The sequence below is a fragment of the Dermochelys coriacea genome, chromosome 9 (genome assembly GCF_009764565.3).
Source record: "Dermochelys coriacea isolate rDerCor1 chromosome 9, rDerCor1.pri.v4, whole genome shotgun sequence".
NCBI classification, from domain to species: Eukaryota; Metazoa; Chordata; order Testudines; family Dermochelyidae; genus Dermochelys; species Dermochelys coriacea.
In genome coordinates, this window is record NC_050076.1 from 98008272 (window position 1) to 98028984 (window position 20713).

Sequence of the window (20713 nt, forward strand, 5' to 3'; positions counted from 1 at the left end):
GTAGCAGAAGGAAGGTCTATGTCCCCTTCAACTTTGCTGGCAACGTTACTCCACCGGTAAGAGAAGTAATATTGATAAATAGGAGCAACCCACTGCAATGCATGCTCATGCCACACGTAAAGGAGTTGCCAGCAGAGTGTGCTGTGTGAGAGCCCCTTCGCTCTGGGATGTACTGCTCCCCACTTGGTCTGCTGGAGCCCAATGTTGTTAACAGGATAGCTTACCTTGCAATACTGGGAATCCCTTTTAGTTCAGACTAGTGTGTTCTCATGGGCAGTTATACCAGCATAGCTATAGCCGTTTAATTATCCCTCTGGAGTTCTGCCAGACAGTTTCCCTATGTTGACTAGCCCGTCTTCTGTTTTCTCTTTTGCTTCCTGAGATGTGCCTTTCAGCCCAGTTCAACGCCCACCACAGTTTTTCTACTCTCTTAGCATCGCCAACTCAGCTCCAACTGTTGCGTCCCATGTGAAAATAAACATAGAAAACACTTGCTTTTGGGCTGAACCTGATGTAGAGTGAAATTTTTCAGCTGAAACTCAAATACCAAATTTTTAGTTTGAATCCACTTCCAATGAGTTTATAATGAAAACGCTGGCAAATGTTTGGTTGTAGAGACTCTGGGGCATGCTGTCGTACAATCACAGTCTCAAGTTCAGTGCACAGCCAGCACATAGTGGGGATGTTTGTTCTTCCTGTGATATTGACCTTGACTGAAAAATGCAACATACTAACTGGAGCAATATTAATTCAGTACGCCAGCTGTTTATACCTAGTCTATCTAATATCTCACTCTCTATAATCTTTATTAACCACTTTATAATAACACTTTTATAGTGCTTTCCCATCCAATGCTGTTAAAGCATTACTCCCCTGCAAGGTAGGTACAGTAGGTGCTAACATCCCCATTTTACAGATGGGGACATGGAGACCCAGAGAAATGAATTGACTTGCACAAGCAGATCGCTGTGGAGCCTGACAGTGTCTGAGAATAAACTAACCAGTAGTGTCTTACATTTGTGCAGAGAGATATTACAGTAGTAACAAAAGAAGGAAACGTGCTGTTAAGTAGTTTAGAAGAGCCCAATGCCAACGAACGTAGTCAGAAACAACACTGCGACAGGCCCGGAGACTGGGAAACTGTGAATCGGTGAGTGCACCGTGCTTCTTGTTTGATTTCGAATGGGAACTCTCAAGATAGTCAAACTAAAATAAGACTTTATATGTATTAAGCCATGCATATACTTTCCATGGCAGCAGTGGTCAGTACAATGGTACCGTCGTGGGTTCTGTTCCTATCTGTACCACTGACCTTGCTTTTGCAAGTGATTTAATCTTGCTGTGATTCTGTTTGGGAGGAAGGGACTCAGCATCCTCAGTGACAAGTCCCTTAGACATCATAGATTAGAAAGATAAAATAGAAGCAATTTTATACCTACCTCGCATGGCTATTGTCTGCCTTAATGATGTTTGTAAGGTTCTTTTGAGATCTGCACGCAGTCATTTAGATACACATCTAATGAGTTATCATTAGAGAGGGGCCCCTCTCTAAAAGCCCAGATTCAAAACTCCACAAAGTGGAGTGGATTCTGGGTCAGAAATTTGCCGGGTGGTCCCCTAATCCTGTATTGGCCAACTCTTTCTTTTTTTTTTTTTTTCTCTCGTCCTTTTTCATTCTTGTTCAGGTTACTTGCTCAGTTGCATGAGATGGAAACCGCTTTTGATGGCTTCTGGGAAAAACATCAACTAAAAATGGAGCAGTATTTACAACTGTGGAAGTTTGAGCAAAGTTTTCATGAGGTATGGAGAGACTGATCCTTCCCCCCCCCCCACAAATGGGAGTCCTAAAAAGAGACTTTGGGCACTATACTATTGGCAGCAACCATGGCTGTGCCTGACAGGACATTTGTTAGTCTCTAAGGTGCCACAAGTACTCCTTTTCTTTTTAAAGAAGACATTGTAACCAGGCTGCTGAAACAATGACAGTAGGACCCAAAACAACAGGCACATGGAAATGCTGAGTAGAAGCTGAATACTGTAATCCAAGGGTTTTAAAATGCAGGGGCTGGGGCTTTGATTGGTAGAACTGTTTTTTGTGTGTGTGCGTGCATGCATGCATGCTTGCAAACACCAGAAAGAGAGACAAGATAAGCTGAAGTAAGACAGACTGCGGGAGAGCCTGGACAGGCACAGAACCCAGAAGAAGCTAGAGAGGGGGCTTCTGGGTCCGTTGCTGGCTAAAGAGGATTGGGGCTGTAAGCAAAGAAAATATCATCTTTTGGTTTTAGTTCCTCCTGCATTCGGAGAAGTAGGATTTTGTACATCCTTGTAAATAAACAAGATTGCTTCACAGAAAATACCAGACTCTGGTCAATTTTGTTTCCAAACTGGGACACTCTCAGGGCTCCAAATTTTGCCACTTGAAGCAAAAAGGGATGATGCCGTATAATACCTAGGCCACACCCCTGAGCGACATAATTCTATTGACCTAATCTCCTGTGTCGCTAGTGCTATGTTGGCAGGAGAGCTTCTCCCCCGACATAGCTACTGCCTCTCGGGGAGGTGGATTAATTATGCCAATGGGAGAAGCTCCCCCATCTTCCCTTGGTGCAGCTGTGCTGATTCAGTGTTTTAGGTGTAGACCTGCCCTTAGATAGACTTAACTGATGATTTCCAGGCTTTGGGATTTTTTTTTAGCTCGAACGTTCTTTCAGTTTGGGATGTCTCACTTAGCAACCTTAACTATAATGGGATGAGCTTTTGGCTTGAGAATAATTTTGTGCTTATAACTTGTATCCTTTTGCAATTGTTGTCTTCTTATTTTTAGCTCCAGACTGCCATTGAATTTTTAATGGGTCAGCAAGCAGAACTGCCTGATACTGGAGATAGCGTGGCTCAGGTGAAACAAAGGCTCAAAGACTTGGGTAATTTAGATGGAATGGCTCAGGTGAGATAATCTTTCAAATGCTAGATGTACCAATGAAACATTATAGGCGCTTTCTGAGAGTGCCAAAACTACCTCTCTGAAATGGCCTGACTTTCTTGTAACTCATCAGTAGGTGGCTACAAGCAGGTATTGATTTCACTAGTCTTTCACCTCTGTGGAGCTTCATCCAGAACACATTGAAAACCCTATAGCAATGAATTTGGTTCTCCTAGACAAAATAAATCACTGAACCACAAAATCCAACACAGATAAGTCTGTCCATAAAGAAGACCAGGGGGCTGCAGATCTGGGGGAATAGTTATTTATTTAATAAATGTCATTATTTGATAACCCGTATTCCATAGGTGCTCACTAACCAGTGAAGAGGCAAGACAAGTCCCTGGCCGGAAGTGTTGGCGATCTAAGTAGGCAACACATAGGTGAAGAATAGGAGATGTGACAAAAAGGAGAGGGATAGGAGCAGTGAAGTTTGCTGGGAGTCTTGTCGATTGCATGCTTTTTGTGTAGTGATATATACGATGTGTGATAGGCATGTATGACTACAGACATACATGTAGGCTGGGATTTTCAAAGGCATGTAAGAGAATTGGGTGCCTAACTCTCCTAGTTAATATGACTCTGTGGAAAGGCTTAGGGCTTGTGGGCCATTTGAAAGAAGGGTGTGCTTAAGCGGAAGCTTGAAGGAATAAAATGAGGCATGGCAGATGGGGAATGTTGGGGAAGGAGTCCCAGGGTAGGGCCCACATGGCAGAAGGCAGAACTGTTGCATGACATAGCTGCCAAGCTTGACGATGAACAAGATGGTTAATTCTTCCTCCCACATTATCATCCGGAGAACAAGCCAAAGCTGGCTGTAACCACTTTTGAGGGCAATATTTCTGGAAATGATGGTACAATATCCGAGACAGCTTACTGGTAGGCCAGCCAGTTTGTGGTGGTGGTGGTTGTTGCTTTTCCTTTTGAATGGTACAAACACATTAAAAGCTGCCCATCCCTGGTTGCGAGTGCCCTGTTTTCAGAGGTGAATGCTGCATGCTGAAGCTCTTACCCATTTCAAATGGTATGGACTTGGTAGGTGAGAACAGATGAAATTGTTAGTTACAAGTTCTTACTGATAAATGTTTCCACATTTCATCTTGATGGCATGATCTAAACAAGTGTGTAATCCCCTCCATTGCTTTGTCTTTACGAAAGGACCTGGTAAGGAAAGTGCAGGTGGTGATATTACATGGGCACCAGCTAGCGGCAAATCATCATTATGCACTCAGCTTAATCTGTCAGCAGTGCAATGAGCTGCGGCACCATTCTGACATCCTGTCAGAGGAGATCAAAAGGAAGCATGTACGGCTCCGAATGACCTTAGATCTGCACACCCGCCTGCAGCAGGTAACCGTCAGAACTGTGGTGCACTGGGGCTGTTTAACCTCTCTATGTGGATCTCCTGCAGACGGACACCCTGGCTGCAAGTATCCCGCTTGCAATGCACATCTTGTGGTGAAGATATTCTGCTTATATAACTTGCACTAGGGCAATGTGCCTCTTTGTCCTTCACTAGTGACCGAGCCACACAAGGGGTTAACACATCTGCTACCATGGCTGGCTCGGGCAGACGAGTCCTATGATTTTCGGGTTGAAGGTTCCAGGTTCATGCCCTGTGGTACACCCAAGTGGGTCTGGTTATACTTGAATCTCCTCTGTGGCAGCCCCCTCTAATCATTCCCCATGTGATCTCCACATGTAGTTCTTAGTGTTGTTTCTGATGGTTCATGTCACGCTGTTTGGAGTGGCTCACAAGTGAGAATACCAGCCTTAGGGCAGACTGTTAGGAAGCAAGGCACAAACCCCCAACTGGTCGTGAGTTCTATACTTAAAAATTCATCAACCCCGTAACAAGTGTAAACTCCTCAGGCACTGTGCGGCCTTACCATGGAATCAGACTTTCCCCTTGTGCCTTCCGATCTATCTTGCCTCCATGATAAATGGCCACTTTACACCAAAATCCAAAATAGTCTGGTTACTCCCAGTCCCAAAGGACCAGTCGCTTACCCTAGGTCGATTCTCACTTAGATCTCAAACCAGAGAGAGCACGAGCAAGCTGGAGTATATCATCAGGTGTAGCTAATCCTATAGTAAAGTAGGGATTTACTAACTAAGAAGAAATGAGAATTATTTACAAGGTTAAAGTAGGTAAGTGTGCACACACAAATGGGTTAGTCAGGTTTCCACAGGTAATAGCAACTTCTAAAGTAAGCACACTCTATATATCCTTTAGGGCTAACCCAAGCTAAACAGATGGGGACTCCTTGCTTATGCATACAAATCCTCGCCTCTGAGTTCAAGCAACAAAGGAATAATGCATTCTCCTTAAAAGGAATTTTTATTTCCTTCCCCCAGCGTTCGGGCTGTGATGGGATGAGGCCTTGGGCACCGCTCCTCTTCAGGGATGTGGGGGAAGCAAACTATTAAATCATCATTCCACAATGGCCCACTGGATTGAATAGTCCTTGCTGATGGGCAGGAGATAACTGCTCTTGTGATAGACTCATATTTCACACTGGGTAATGCTTCTCCCCTGAATCTGGGGGTTTACCGTCTTAGCAAACATTTCAACATTACCTTCTAACATGGGGTACAGAGATTTAAGTAGGATTAATACATGCAGCATCCTACAAGCATGCCATAAATTCTGAAGTCATTCTTCTAACACTATTATCTCTCTTAACTGTACTAGCCCACAGGTAAGCCAGACTGGTTTCCAGCTGTGCATTTTTCAGTGTTCACTGAGTCCTGGGCCTTGGCACCTGGTCTGCCAGCATCCCAGTCTATTTACCTGTAGAACTAACTATGAATCTAGCTGTAGTCACAGGAGAGGAAACTGGTGAGCTCATGTTTTTGTAGATCCATCACCCAAACTCCAGAGAACCAAAACAATTATAGAACTTCACAGGAATTGTTAGATTTCCACATCCACAAATACTACCAAGTCCCACCTCTCCTTCTCCAGACACCTGCACAGATTGGTTCTGAAGTGTGCGTAACGGCCAAGAAATCTGGGCCTTTCCCCACCAAAATGGGGGAGTTCATGTTAACTCCCAGCTACTACATTAAGGCTTTTTGCTCCTTAAGAAGTGCCATACAATCTTACCATAGTCCACAAACATTTGGATTTTCAATAGAGTGGACCCCAAAGGCAGTAGACTTGATTCAGTAAGGTTTAATGTCGTTCCATAAGGTTTGTCCAGGATATTGTTATATCCATCACAACATCCTTCCTTGATACTGCTTCTTTGTGATCAGCCAACCGTAGCTAGTGTCCCAGGTCTCAAACAGTCCACCCAGTCTCTAGTAACAAAAGATGGGCACACACCCTCAATTAAATGGGCAGACACAGTTCTCAACCTACGAATATCCCCACGCTCTTATCCAGATTGAAATGCAGCCAGCTAGGCCTCATCCATGCCACTGTCAATACCAAATACTGGGTGGGGCATTTGACAGCATTGGCAGGATCAGATGAGAGGGAGAGAGATACAGAATTGGGTGTCATCTGCATACTGAAAAAAATTTAGCCTTTGCTTCCTCACTAACCGTTGCAATGGCTTCAGAGTTGTATTGGAAAAGGAGACAAGATACAATTCAGTGGAACCACCACCTAAGCCTGCCTTGGGCCAGCAGTTGCCCAAAATTGCTCTCTCCTGGGAAATAAGGATGGTGCCAAAAGTCACCTCTGTTTAGTCTTCCAGGGTTCTGTGGCCATAAAATTGAGTCAGTTCAAGTGGCCAACATCACAAAAGCAATGTTCATGTGACATAACTGTCTTGTTGGTACTCATGCTTGTATTAGTGATGCAACCTAACATGTTAGCTTTCCTCTTCGAGGCTTTGACTCACTGGACTAGAGAGAACACCTGATGATATACTCCAGCTGGCTCGTGCTCGTTCTCTCTCAGTAATTTGAGGAGAAGCAGCATAATTGATTATAAAATAAGATGACGGGTTGGTGGGTAAATAAAACTTCTGTCTGTTTGCATGCAAATGGAGTCCTGTAGCTACAATGCTTGTTAATATCTTAATTAGCATTGAAGTTTCAGAGATAATCATGGCAATTTGGCTAGAAGACACAACTGAAATGAACTTGAGTCAATGAAGTAGCAAACTTGTGACCATCCATTCTGACTCAATATCTGCCACATTTTTCATCAAGGGAGCCTGTTTTTTCTCCATCCACTCCACTTCAGTATAGCACTAATCTGAGTGGGCACAGGATTATATAGGAACATAGGCATTGCCAGATCAGACCAGAGGCCCATCTAGTCCAGTATCTTGTCTGAGACAGCAGCCAGTACCAGATTCTTCAGAGAAAGGGACAGTAATTGGGCAGCTGTGGAATAACTTGCCCAGAACAGAAGTTTCTAGTTAACCCCTCAGTTAGAGATTGCCTTCTGCCCTTGTTTTCTAAGTGCTTATTAAAGTAATTTTATACCATCTCATTGACTATATAAAAGTCTGATCCTTTAAAAGAACTCTATTCCATTCTCATTGTGGCAATGAGTTCCACAGTTTACTTATGGTAATTGAGTGGCATGCTTAGAACTTTCAGATGTTGTTTATATAATATTATAGGTATAAAACTGTAAACTGCTGCTATTAAGTTCTTCGTTATAAAAATATGGACACAGTGATGTCAGCTATTCATCACAACTCAAACTCTATGTTGAGCCCAACTTTGTAGTCAGTTTTTAGCCAAACTAGTTAGTCACTAAACACATTAATGGCTGATCTTCTTGTTCATTTTGCCATGTTTACTTTCAGAGCAAGATAATACAGGAAGAGTTAAGTACCAAATTCTACTTTTATGTCAGTGCCATACCAGTGATTTTGCACCAGTGTAGCTGAGAGCAGAATTTGGCTGGCAATGTTAGCCATTCTCCAGAAATTTAAGGCCTGACTTCCTATTATCAGAATGCAAGAGAGTTGATTGGACTTCTCATAAAGCTAATTAGCTTTTTGGTTTTCTCCAGATTGAAAAGCAGATGAAGTGAATGCTAAATTAATGGGTGATAAATATTTTTCATTTATACTTCAGTTAACTGGAGGTTTCAGCTCACTTATCTGTTTACTCCTCATTTGTGTTACACTTTTATCAGGCCCTCGAGTGCTGTGATGAAGGGGCTAATCTTCTAGCTAATCAGCCAATGGATAAATGCCAGTCTAAAGAAGGTGCTCGGAAAGCTCTTGAGGATATAGACAAATTTCTTGAAAGTTCTTTGCTGTACTTAAACTATGATCCTCAAGTCCTGTGCTATGACTTTGAATCTGTTTTAACACCTGAAATAAAGGTAAGATACCTCTGTAGTCTTTTAAAAATAATAATAATACAATTACAACACAATTGCAATATTGCCAGCCTTTATACTGTCTCTGTTACAGTGACTAAAGTGCCAAATAATAATAGTAATTTGCTTATGGTTGTCTTATTCGCACTCCGCAGGACCAGATACAGTCAGTCCAGATCAAGCTTGAAAACGTTCGAACTATGTTTGAGAATCGGCAGACTTGCTTCAAAAAGCGGGTGGATAAACAAGTCCGGCCTGTTCAGTTAGTAGCCCCTCGACCAGAAAACCCACCAAGATCGAAATCTCCTTTATTCTCTCCCAAACACGGTAAAAGTATTTTTAAGTTTCTGGCATCTTAAAACGTTCAGTTTTGTTCATTTTGTTCTGAGCTATGAAAGAACAAGTCTAAGTGTAGTTTTAAGAAATAAACTAGAATTTATGGGCTGATGTAAAATTACTATATCAGTGTTAAATGCTTAGGAGATTATTACCCCTCAAGTTTTGGGCTCAAGTCTCCGATTAATGGGTAAGTAACATATGTTTAGAAGTCCCCCATGTGGTGCATAGATGGGACAAAGATCCCTGTTGTATTTAAGTTTGTTGGTCTCTGCTACCGTATGGAATGCGTTAGCTTCAGAAGCACAATATAGTTATAAGTAGAGCTGTTGTTGTTATTGATACTGAAAACTCTTGAGCTCTTTGAAGTTTTGGAGCCTTCAAGTTTTAGTTTTTATTTCAGTTGTGAAAAGGCTGCGTGAGAATGGGTGCAATATTTTCTCCACTTTCTGTGTAGACAAGCTGATGCAGTTTTTCTCAGTTCATTTTTGACGCTCGAGCTGGTTTGGCTGGGATTGGTTGCATGGTATTTATCCTGAAAGACACAGTGCAAACTTCCCCACACTGTCCCACCAGACAGCCTGCAGTGCTAAATTGGAAGTGAAATTAGGGTTACATGGGAAAAGGACAAGAACCTATTAAAACTTATGAACATATTTATTTTCTATATCAAGAAGTCCTCAGTTAGCAATCTCATCAATATACGTAGAGCTGCAGCTGACACAAATTTTGGCTGACATTTTGCAGGAGCCTAAGGAAATTAGTCACCCAGATCCCACCGAAATTGAAAGGGAGTAGGGCGCTTAACTTCCTTCGACTCATTTAAAAATTCCCCTCTTAAGCCCTTATTATGGAATAACAAATGTTCCTAAAAACCCAGGTCCTGGGAAATAAAGGTCCATGAATGTTCTGCCCAGAACAGTATTTGGCCCGATGTTAGTTTAAATGATGAAATTAAACTTTTTTCCTTAACAAGTATTTATATACCAGTATAAACAAGTTGTCCAAGATAATGGTCAGTGGTTTGACTATATAAGGCAATTAATCATTTATGATCTACACAAGGATTATTTTTCTTATCATATGCACAATGAGCCTCAGTATTCATCACCGAATTTGGTCTGCTGGTTGGATCATTAGCTTCTCCGGCCCAGGCCAATTAGTGACTGGGAGTGTGACGTGAACGCTGATCCATGATCGTTAATGATTTATTATGATATTAGGTATGTTATGGCAGTACCTTAGAGCCCTCAGCTGAAATCAGAACCCTGTTGGGCTAGGCTCTGGGTATGTACATGTTAAGAAATGCTCCCCACTCTGGAGAGTTTATCCAGTAAATAAACAGGGCAGGCAAAGATGAGAGAGGAAACACAGTAAGAGAGGTGAAGTGACATGCCCAAGGTCACACACATGTCAGTGCTGAGAATAGCCTCAGGTCTCCTGTCTCCTGTCCAGTCCCTGTTCAAGCGCTGCCTCTCCAGCATTACTCATCAACAGTATTGTGATGGCTTTTTAAAATCAAAGCGTTGTGACTATTTCGTAATGTTCCATCGTCGGCATTTCGGAAACAGGAGAATGATAAAGAGAGGACTTGGCCTTAAAGATTAGGGCAAATTGTGTGACCTGTCGCTGTCTGTGATGTTTTGGGATCATTCACACTAGTACCCTGTGACCTTGGGTACTTGAATGCTAATCTGCTGAGGTTCATATTCCTGACATCAGGAGTCAGCCCATAACCATAAAGCTCTCACCTCAGCTTCCACCAGCCTACTTGGTCCTGGGGGCGTGACCCCAATGGCCCTTTCAGTCCCAAGTCTCCCCAAATCCATCATCCTGCGTTCCTAACTACCAGACATGTAGACTTTTCCTCTCTGGTTTGTCACCCATGAAGGCGTGAAACCAGTCCGCTTGCTTTGGCACACAAACTCCATGCAGTTTGCACACCAGGGACCTGCTTGGAGTAAAAATAAACAAGAAGTTCATTTAATAGGAAAACCACGGTTTCAAAGACGAAATAGCAAGGGAAGCAAACTCATACAAGCTACGGGGACAATAAACATAAAGAAGCATCTTCAGGATGTATCTTTTCAAATGAGAGAGAAATCCCTTTTCTAATGCACCGTTTCTCAGCATACTCCCTAATTGTAGGGGGGATCCAGGGTTCAAAGATAGCTTCCCATTTCGATGTTGTCCCTCAGTTTCTGAATAGGTTTCACTTCAAACCCCTTCCCCTTTAAAAAGGGTTTTCAGGGTTTTTTTTCCCTTCAGTCACTGTAGAAATTCAAAGTGGGAAAACCGCCCCCCCCCCCGCCTTTCTTAGTTTTCCAGACCGGGGGTTTCTTTTCAGTTTCAAGTTGTTTGTGTTTTCTCATCAACTCTAGTGGTCCATCATTTGTCTTTTCCTAGATTATACAGTGGTAGGTGCTTAGGGCTCATCTCATCTGGTTGGGGAGCCCCTCCCTGCCTGACTACTTACCGCCCTGCTGTGAGCGGGAGCTGAAAGCTGCAGCGCAAATTAGGAGCACAAAGAAATAAATTCATATATACACGTAAATGCATAACCACAATTTGTATGATTATCTCATCATGACCATCAAGTTCAGAACATGACAGGCTTTCATAAAAGACCTTATTCACATATTTTTAAAGCATAATAACATTGTATACACCTTATTCTTTGGGGTTCAAACCCCTGTTCTACCCTGGGGGTGCCTGGACCCTGAGGGTCATACCATCACAGTGGGTATCTGACTGGATGTATTTGATGCTGTTCCCTTAAACATTGTACATTTTAAAGGCATGAAATCAGTCGTAATGGACAGGTACCCTCCATTAATCTTAACCCTGAAAGATGCAAACAAGCATCTGGAAGTGAGCGCAGCCAGCAAAGGGCGAAAAGATGAAAGGCACTTCTTTTGGAGACATGCTGCCAGTGATCCATTTGGAAAGGTCTCCCTTTGACAGTGAAACATCAGAATGGCTGTATCTGAACTGGTGGGATATCTTGTGTCAAAGATCCGTCCTGGGATGCACTGAGTGTGCTTAGAGTTCTGCAGACACTATGGCACAGATTGAAAGCAAGCTACTGGGAAGAACACTTTTTTGTGCTCTTTTCTTTCTTTTGTTTTTTAAGAGGTTAGGAACTTCCTCCTTTCATCTTTGCCCTGGTTTTGAAGTCTCTGTTGGGGGGGCAGGTCTATTTTTAAAACTACTTTTGAAAAAATGTAAACCATAAAATAATGTAGTACTGTATACTGAAGTGCAGTAAAGTGCAGTAAATGTTATGGCTCTATAATAAAGTAACATTAAGGGCTGTATTTTCAAATTTTGCCACCTGAGTCGCAGACACAGAATACAGGATGGTCCTGAGCACCTTCCAGTCTCAGTGGAGTCACCCACTGCTATCAATGAGAGTTGAGGTTGCTCAGTGCTATTTAGGAGATGCTCACCTACGTGCATCTGATGTTCCTGCAGAATATGTACGAAAGAGTCTTCCCCTGTGTAAAGGGGATAGTTACACTCACAAGAACCTCGCAGACATGCAGATATTTGTCATGCACATGCAGATGTGTGCTATGTAAGCACAGCTAAGGAATATGCATTTTACAACTGCAGTTTAGGAATGAAGATTTCAAAATGTTGCCAGTTAAGGGGGTGTTTCAAACAAGAGCAAGGTCAGGTAAAGTTAAGGACAACATTCCCAACTTATTGTGTTGGTACAGAGGAGGAGGCATGAGGATGGAATTTTATCATCAAATTGCAATGGTTTTCATTTGTGGCTTTTGACCCGCTCCTTTTAAGGTGCAGTTCAGGTTTGAAAATTACCAATCTAACAATAAAAAGAAAAGGCTCACGAAAGCTTATGCTCAAATAAATTTGTTAGTCGCTAAGGTGCCACAAGTACTCCTTTTCTTTTTGCGAATACAGACTAACACGGCTGCTACTCTGAAACCAATCTAACAATGACACCTAGATACACTCGACTCACTTACTCCCTGTGCATATTCAGTCCTATCTGCTAAACTTAACTACAAAAATCAGTTTTGTCCGTGATTCTCTCCTGATAGTCCTGCTGAATCAACGCTACTAAGAGGGCAGGAACTGGATTCGTTTCCCTCTCGTGCATCATCGACAGAATTGTTGACATAGTTCCAATCAGTTACAGTTGTCTAGCTAGTTAGCACAGGTGTACAAAGGGCATGATATGAAGATAGAGGAGATGCACAGATGTCACATGTGCCATGGGATATAATTTGGCCCACAGGACCTTTTGTGAAGCAGTAAAGGGTCCAGCTTGATTTCAGAGTGCTGGCTGAATTTGCAGAGCTGGCAGTTAGGAAAGAAAAAGCTTGACTTGTAAAAAGAGCATCTAAGATATGGAAACCATTGAAAGACAAATAAATTTAGAGTGCCACAGGGCAATTTTTATGTTTGCTCTTCACTGCCGAGCCTCGCTTCTAAAAGCAAAGGGAAGTTCACTCTGGCTTGCCAGTGGCATTTGTGGGCTGCATTACAGTGGCTAAGCCACAGGACAGGAGAATGGCAAGAAGATGATGATGATGATGGGCTTCTGACGAACAGGAGTCACTGGAGGGACCTTTTCGCTGACTCTTAATGTTTTGGTTATCTGTAACTGTACAAGCTACTGTTCTCCTTGTGTGTATCAATCCAAATAACACTTAGAGAGAAGTAGGAATTTTGCTGAATGTGTCACAGTAATTTCTGCCTTTTTCATTTTTAAAAAAACATGAGTGTAAATGTGGAGGCTCGATTGCTGGAGAATGATTCCCCACCGTCCTTCCGCAAATTCAGTAAAAGGGAACCAGTGTTTAAAATACTTTTCTTGCACCTTCATTGCCCCGTTTTTAAAATTGCAGCACAATATTGCCGTCTGAGGATATGTTTTCTTCCGATGACTTGCAACAGAACATCTGTGTTTAATCAGCGTTGTTTGTTTTTAAATATCATCACTGATCTTTTACTTCAATGGAAGTCTCAACAGTGAGACGGGTCCTTTGGTCAACCATACTTATTAATGGCTCTATTGTTAACTTTTTTTGATGCTTCAAATATGTATTCCCCACCTTCTCTCCAGCAGTCAGCCTTTGCAGTTGAAGTCTTTTTCAATCTAACTGGTATAAAAGTCATCACTGAAATAGTAATTTGTAATCATTTTATTTTGTAACAGCACATTTTGAAGATGAGAAGCCTTCTCTCCATATCTGTTTCTATTCCTCTGCATCAATTTTTCTCCCTACATGTTTTGCTCATTGCTTCACAAAAGGTGGTTCTTTTGTATAAATATTATTCAAAATTTTAAATATTCTAGCTCCAGCTCCTTTTTGTATTCTCACCTGCAGCAATAAGTTTTTCCCTCTTGAAAAGAATCTTTCATTAATGTTGCTTTATTTTTGCCTTTGCTGACTTATTCTTTGATTTTTAACTCGTGTGAAGATTACAAGTCTTAAGAATTTTTATTTTATTTTGTCTCAAAATTGCGTACAGCCCTTCTTATAACAAGTCACACAATGATCAAGTACCTGCTTTCCCCCAAACATCAACATTTCCTCCCACTAGTGAGAGACTTTAAAATCGTCATTTCATATATTGACAATTACTAATTATTTGTATTCAGGTAGCACCTGTGGACCCCAAGTGAGCTTGAGGCCCCATTGTGATGTGCACTGCATGTAAGCATAGTAAGAGAGAGTCCTTGTCCCAAACAGCTTCCAATCTAAATGGCCAAAGGGTGGAGAAAAGGGCAGTATTATCTTCCTCATTTTGTTTTCGGGGAAAGGAAGCACAGAGGTTATGTCAACGTAGTGTTTTTGGAGCATATGGGAGCGTGCTTCTGGCTTGGGTCAACAGACTAAGTTAGCAGGGCTCACGCTAGTGCTCTAAAAAGAGCTGTGTGGACACTGCTTTCAAGATGAGGCTTGGACTGTAGCTCAGACTGTGAAATCCACCCCTGGCCCTATGTTTCAGAGCTTGAACTCCAGCATGAGCTGTGACTTCAAAGCGCTGTCTAGATGCCTTCTTTTAGAGCGCACCAAGTCTGTCAACCCAGGCTGGAAGGTTGGCTTCTGCTCACTCCAAAATGCACGTAGGCATAGCCAGAGAGGTGTAGACATAGCCAGAGAGATTTTTGGTGTCTCCCCCAATGACTGAGAGTCAGGAATGAACTCCATATCTCCTGCGACCACAAGACTCTGCTTCCTGTCATACTGGTGCTAGACGAGATAGAAAATGATTCCGTTCCTTTGAGACAAAAGCTCCATCATTTTAGATTGACTTTAGCGGTAGAAGCATTTGTAGCACTGTGCCCCATTCTGAGAGAGCTTGAGGGCAGGGTGGCCGGCGGGATGGGTGGGATGGAGATGTTGCTTTCTGTGACACTCTCCTTTTACTTTGCCCCTGGATTTCTGCTCAAAATGTGGGCAGTTGGTAATGCAGCTCAGAGATTCAATACCTTTGTCTGGTGTCCTTCTGTGGCTGCTATTCTGCAGGCTTGGTGGGATCCAGCCTGTAGTAATGCAGCTCCTGCCACAGCCTTGCTGCAGGGGGTAAATGGGACGGCGGTAGAGTGTGAAGTTATCCATTAAGTCATATCTCATTGCAGAAGGGAATGCTGTTGTTTTTCTGTACTGAGAAGCCCAAGGGCTGGGAGGCAACACAGCTTCAAAAATCCACTGCTCCTAAGTCCCTTCCACTACAGACACTGTTTCAGATGAAATCTTCCCCTCCTCCTGTTTCTTCTTGCCAGTGAAAGGGGGAGAGATGGCCCTTAGTCACTTTTAATTGCTCTGATGTTTGTGAGATAATATAAATGAAAATAAATTCACGCAGGTCCTGTGTATCTCTTTCATCTGCTTCGATTTGAACATTCTTCTGATGTAGTAACAGCACACAAGCCCTCAATCCTTCCAGATGTGGTTCAATTCCAATTTTTTCTATTGCCATTTCAAGGCATCTCCATTCAACCCTATCAAATGCTTTAATGATGCTAAAACACAAAGGGTGAAATCCTGGCTCCACTGAAGTTAATGGGAGTTTTACCTTCACTTGAGTGGGCCCAGGATTTCACCCTAGAGCTGTTGTTTGTATCAGTCTTAATAGAGATTTGTAAGGCTCCCTACATTATCTACAGGCTGTCTTCCTTATAAAAAGCATGTCTAACATATCTCTCACAAAGCCTATGGAAGTTAATGAAAAGACTTGGTGTATTTTCTTTAATAATCAAGAAAAAATAGCAATACCTTAGCCAGCCATTTATCCTTGTGGTATAAAAACATTATAAATCTATAGACATCACATCATGAAAGATTTTCCCCATGTTTGAGGATGACCTGCATAATAGAGTCTGGAGCTGTCCATTGACTCTGGTCATATCAAAGGAACAGGTCCTGTTTGATTTAAGTACCAGTCGTGTCAATTGATGGAGCCTGGCATCTCTTTTTAAAGATTTTGTAAGACTCAGCAGCACATCTGTCTGGCATCCTTTATGTTGTTCATCTTCAGACTTACTACTTCAGACAAAATTGTCTGACTCTTGGTTATAACCGAACATTATGGGTCAGTGCTACAGCTGGTGTGAGTCAAAATAGCTGCATTGGAGTCAAAGGAGCCAACTTACAGCAGACGAGCCTCAGGGCCTGTTGTTGTAAGTAGGGCTTTTGTAATCTAATCACAATAGGTGGTATTTCTTCAGACAGGTTATTAGAGAGGCATAGATCCTTATAATTTACAGAAGCTTCACTGATTTTGTTAGTTACAATATCCCCTACTTGGAGAGATGTTTCTTTGTACCCAATGAGCTTTTATTTTGTGTCCTAATGATCTATTGTTTTTATTCCCCTTTTCATAACAAAATTGTTTGATATGTCTAAGGTATTTTTTTTCAATTAGGCGTGTATTCAGTTTGCGTTTAGCTTTAATTAACTGATTATACACTCTCTGGACCATTTACATTTATGCAGGTGATCTAATTTTTTAATCTCTTCCTGCAATGCTTCCTTGGTTACTGTTATACATTGTGTAATTGTGCACTTTTCTATCTAAGGCATGGATTTTAATTCCGGTTTAAAATTTTCATTTGACATCTCTCTCCCTGGGAAGAAAACGTCAAGAAAATCTCTCAACTCTCGTAAGGTAAAAATTGGTAGTGAACCTTGAATGGGTTTTACATGGCAAGATCTGAAATCATATTTTTCCAGGGATTGATAGAATTTAGATTCTGGGTTTTTTTTGGGTGAGATGTTTTGCATCCTTTTTACTCACACCCTGATTGACTTCAATGGGACTATTCATGCTTAAAAGTTAAGTACATGCCCAAGAGTTTTCCTGGATCGGGGCCAAAAATCACGTTTCTTTATCGATTTGCTGTTTTATAACAATGACATCAATAAAGGAAATAATCCTTCCTTCAGGAATCTTCAATGCTTTGAAGACTAGAAACAAAACTCTAATGCCCCTCTCCCCCCATATCAATAGTGGAGACTATTTTAAGAGTTGGAAAAACTAATGTAATTTGGATCTTTCTTTTTAATTCTGCAATCAGCTATATCCAAGAAGGATGCATAAAGTACACTTGTCAAGGATTTGGGTTTTTAAATAATTTAACATTTGTAGGATTGAAGCCTGTTGCTTGTGTCCTTATCAGAAAGCTAATATTATAAAAGACAGAGGAGGGGAAATAAACTAATGGAGTTTCTTGTTTTGCTTAATGGCAGAAATAATATTGAAATAAATGTTAGGTATTTATTACCAGTATATAACACACTGTTGCAATTCTTAGTTCATTTGGCACTTGTAATTCTAGTTACTATGTAACTATTACTTTAATATGTAGTCTATTTATGTAGGTAGCAATTTATCTGATTTTTCATATACATTACAGCTTATAGTTGCCTATGGCCTTTGCACGTATATGGTACGCAATACATTTTACACAATTGTATTACAATATCCTGATCATTTACCTGTATTTGTCTAAATTACTCATGAAATAGGAAATTCAAGATTAATCACCACTAAGGCCCCAATTCAGCAAAGCACCTACGCATGTGTCCAAGTCCCTTTAAAGTTTGCCACGTTCTTCAGTGGGTTAATCAGGTCTTTACAGTGATTCTGAAATTCTCTCATAATGCCCTTACATATTTATTCGTAGACTATGAAATTGAGTATTATTATTTGTATTATCATAAAATCTAGGAGGCCCAGTCATGGGTCAGCATCTTCTTGTGCTCGGCACTGTACAGACACAGAACAAAAAAGCATTGTAACCAATGTTTTTAGACAGTAACCTAGCCAGGGAATTTCTGGGAGAAAGTTTGACAGCTCCTTACACAGTATGTCATTTTTGATTTTAGCTCTCTTATACTACAAGGAAGTTCCACAGTTCAGCATATCTTATCCTGATCCAGGAAACCTTCCCCAGAGGTTCTTGTGTTTATTTCAGAAACTGAGCTGATTGATATTGGCTCAAGCATATCCATCTCTTGTGCCCTCTCTGATATGTACCATTTCCATTCTAGATTGAAGTAATGCATGACTATCAAGAAAAAAGGAATTCCTTGCAGTCTTTTATTTCAGAAAGTGAAGACAACTTAGATATTCTAAAAAGGTATGTTTTGTTTCATATATCATCCTAGTAGAACCTGATGTAGAATATCTTGTGTTCAGAAGATCTGCTTAGTGCAAAATCAGAACCTCTGTTGGAAGCATCACAAAAGGAGGAAGACTATAGTAATTATTAGATGACTCTTATCCTCAAAATGCACTCTATATCAATGGAAAAGGAATTTTCAGTCCAACAGTTCTCTTGGCTGGTGTGTAAAAAATCAAAACTCACCAATAAAGTGCATGTGCCAATGTAGTTTAAATAAATATGGGAAACCAGCGATTAAGAGGGGACTCATGGAGCTCTTTGTAAAAGATTATTTCATGGCAAGGGAAAGCAAAGGGAAGGTCTGTGAATAGAACACAAGTGCAGGTTTTCACATCTGGGCAAAACACATGAACAAATGTCCTGAAATAGAAGCCCAGTATCCTTAACAATTTGATCTTTCTGTTAGATCCACCATCAAAGCTAAAACTCCCCAGTTTGGCTTTGTTGTAGGGGTATGACCTAGAATGAGACAGACAAGCAGTCTCAAGTTTGCTGCTGTAGGAACAACGAACCTCCACTAATATGACATGTCTGTCCACTCAAGCAGCTGAGCCGAGATGGCCCAGAAATGCTGAGGACATTGTTAAATTTCTCTCTCCCTGTATGATCTGGCACATGTTTGGGATGGGGGCTGGGCCATGGCTTGAACATGTTATTCTTTCTTTCTTTCTTTCCGCACCTCAGGTGTACAGTGTGTCCACCAGTTTTCACCATTTAGTATGGTCATGTGCTGGTTTATTCAGGCTTCTGTGTGTCCTGTTCATAGATTTGGCTTCCGATTTTTTTTTATTGCCCATATGAAAATGATTAGGGCAAGTCAGTTTATATATACTACTTAAGTGTGCATCAAGCTGACAGACTCCTGAGACTGGTACCACAACTGGAAGAACCCTAGGGAATAGGCAAGAGTTTAAAGTTACTAAAATATACCAAGATGCTCTTTGGATGTGAGCACAGCCGTGGTGCGTTTAAAGAATTTGAAGGAGCTGCTGACATGGAAAAGTGTTGTCCTTTCATTGTATGTCCACAGCATTTTTGAGGTTGACAACATCCATTCCGTTGAATGAGTCTAGAGAAGACATACATAGATTAGCAGTCACTGTAGCATCTTCCAAGGGTCAACCTCCGAGCTAGTCTACGCTACCACATGCCACTGTGGTATCTCCCATCAGCATAATTACTCCACTTCAGTGAGGAGAGTTGGCAGGAGAGTGACTCCTGTTGACTTAGCACTGGCATGGATGATGCCTAGGTTGATGCAACTTGCATCACTCAGGGAGGTGGCTTTTTTACACTTCTGAGCAACATTAATTAATCGATTTAAGCAGTAGAGTAGACAAGCCCTCCATGTTGTCTTCTGTAAACCCTTGCTATTCACCATGTTCTGAATGCAGTCTTTTGAGATTGCACTATGTTTGCCTCACTTGGAGAGAGATCCTTTTGGCAGCAGTGTAAGAAATGAGTCTTCTAAGACAAAACTCTTCCAGATAGAAGCTGTGAAGTATCGGCTTGCCTCTTAGATTTGCAAATCTAATTTAAAAAAAATCTGCTATAAACTACGTTCCAGAAAAGTTAGTTCTTTAATTCAGATTTTGGGCTCTTCTCAGAGGAGAACAAATTCTTGAAGGCAAAATGGTGAATGGGGGTGAATGACATCTAAAGCTTCTGAACTGGTAAATAATTATGGAAATCTCAAAAGTCATCATTTTTGTAGGACTTCTTTATAGAAATCCATCAAGCAGAATTTGGAATTTTAGAGAGGTGAAGTTTTACTCTTCAAGAAAACATGAGGCCAAGATTTTGTTGGTGCTCAGAAGAACTGGGAACATGCAGCATTTAGGGAAACACGGGGAGAGCCTAAGAAGTTCAAAATCCTTTTTCAAGGCTAAAACATGGTGCTATTTTTTTAAGCTTAGATAAACCATGTCTGAATTTTAAAATAGTAATTCCCCTCAAAACACAGTTCAGAAAATGATCCTTTAGTGAAATTTGTTAAGAACAGCCAATTATTTGATGTGTAGTGAGGAGAAAGAGGAGTTTTAATGTAGTAATCTGTTCGGGTGTTGCACTTTATTGATAGAAAATGAACACATTAAAATTAATGGTTTGTTACACAACCAAGTTGGTGTTTACAGTAAAATGCAGGCAGTTAAATGGTCACTCTGAATTCACCAAGTGTAAATAAAATGCACATAAAGAGCAAAGGGTCCAAACAAAACCCTTAATTCTGCATTTAAGGTGCATATGGCCCTCTGATCTGAGATGGATTTAATCTTTTACGCATTTACCTGTCCTATTGTATCTATACTCATTCTGCCCCTAATCATTAGAGTGTGGCTAATGTCAGGCATATTTACCATGAAATTGAAATGCAATGGCTCAACCCTGCGAACATACAATGAGAAATGCTCCAATCTGTTTTTTTTAA

General features: G+C 41.2%; 1 protein-coding gene across 5 annotated transcripts in view; it reads left to right on the forward strand.

Annotated features, from left to right (window-relative positions):
- Positions 1 to 20713, forward strand: part of MCF2 (MCF.2 cell line derived transforming sequence) — a 74324-nt gene that overhangs the window by 18198 nt on the left and 35413 nt on the right. For all 5 annotated transcript variants that reach the window (XM_038417080.2, XM_038417082.2, XM_038417083.2 and 2 more), the window contains exons 5-12: positions 1026 to 1150; positions 1686 to 1800; positions 2828 to 2947; positions 4142 to 4333; positions 8094 to 8285; positions 8438 to 8609; positions 16678 to 16766; positions 18152 to 18240. In XM_038417080.2, coding sequence (XP_038273008.1) covers positions 1026 to 1150; positions 1686 to 1800; positions 2828 to 2947; positions 4142 to 4333; positions 8094 to 8285; positions 8438 to 8609; positions 16678 to 16766; positions 18152 to 18240 — 1094 coding nt within the window. The remainder of the gene's footprint in view (positions 1 to 1025; positions 1151 to 1685; positions 1801 to 2827; positions 2948 to 4141; positions 4334 to 8093; positions 8286 to 8437; positions 8610 to 16677; positions 16767 to 18151; positions 18241 to 20713) is intronic.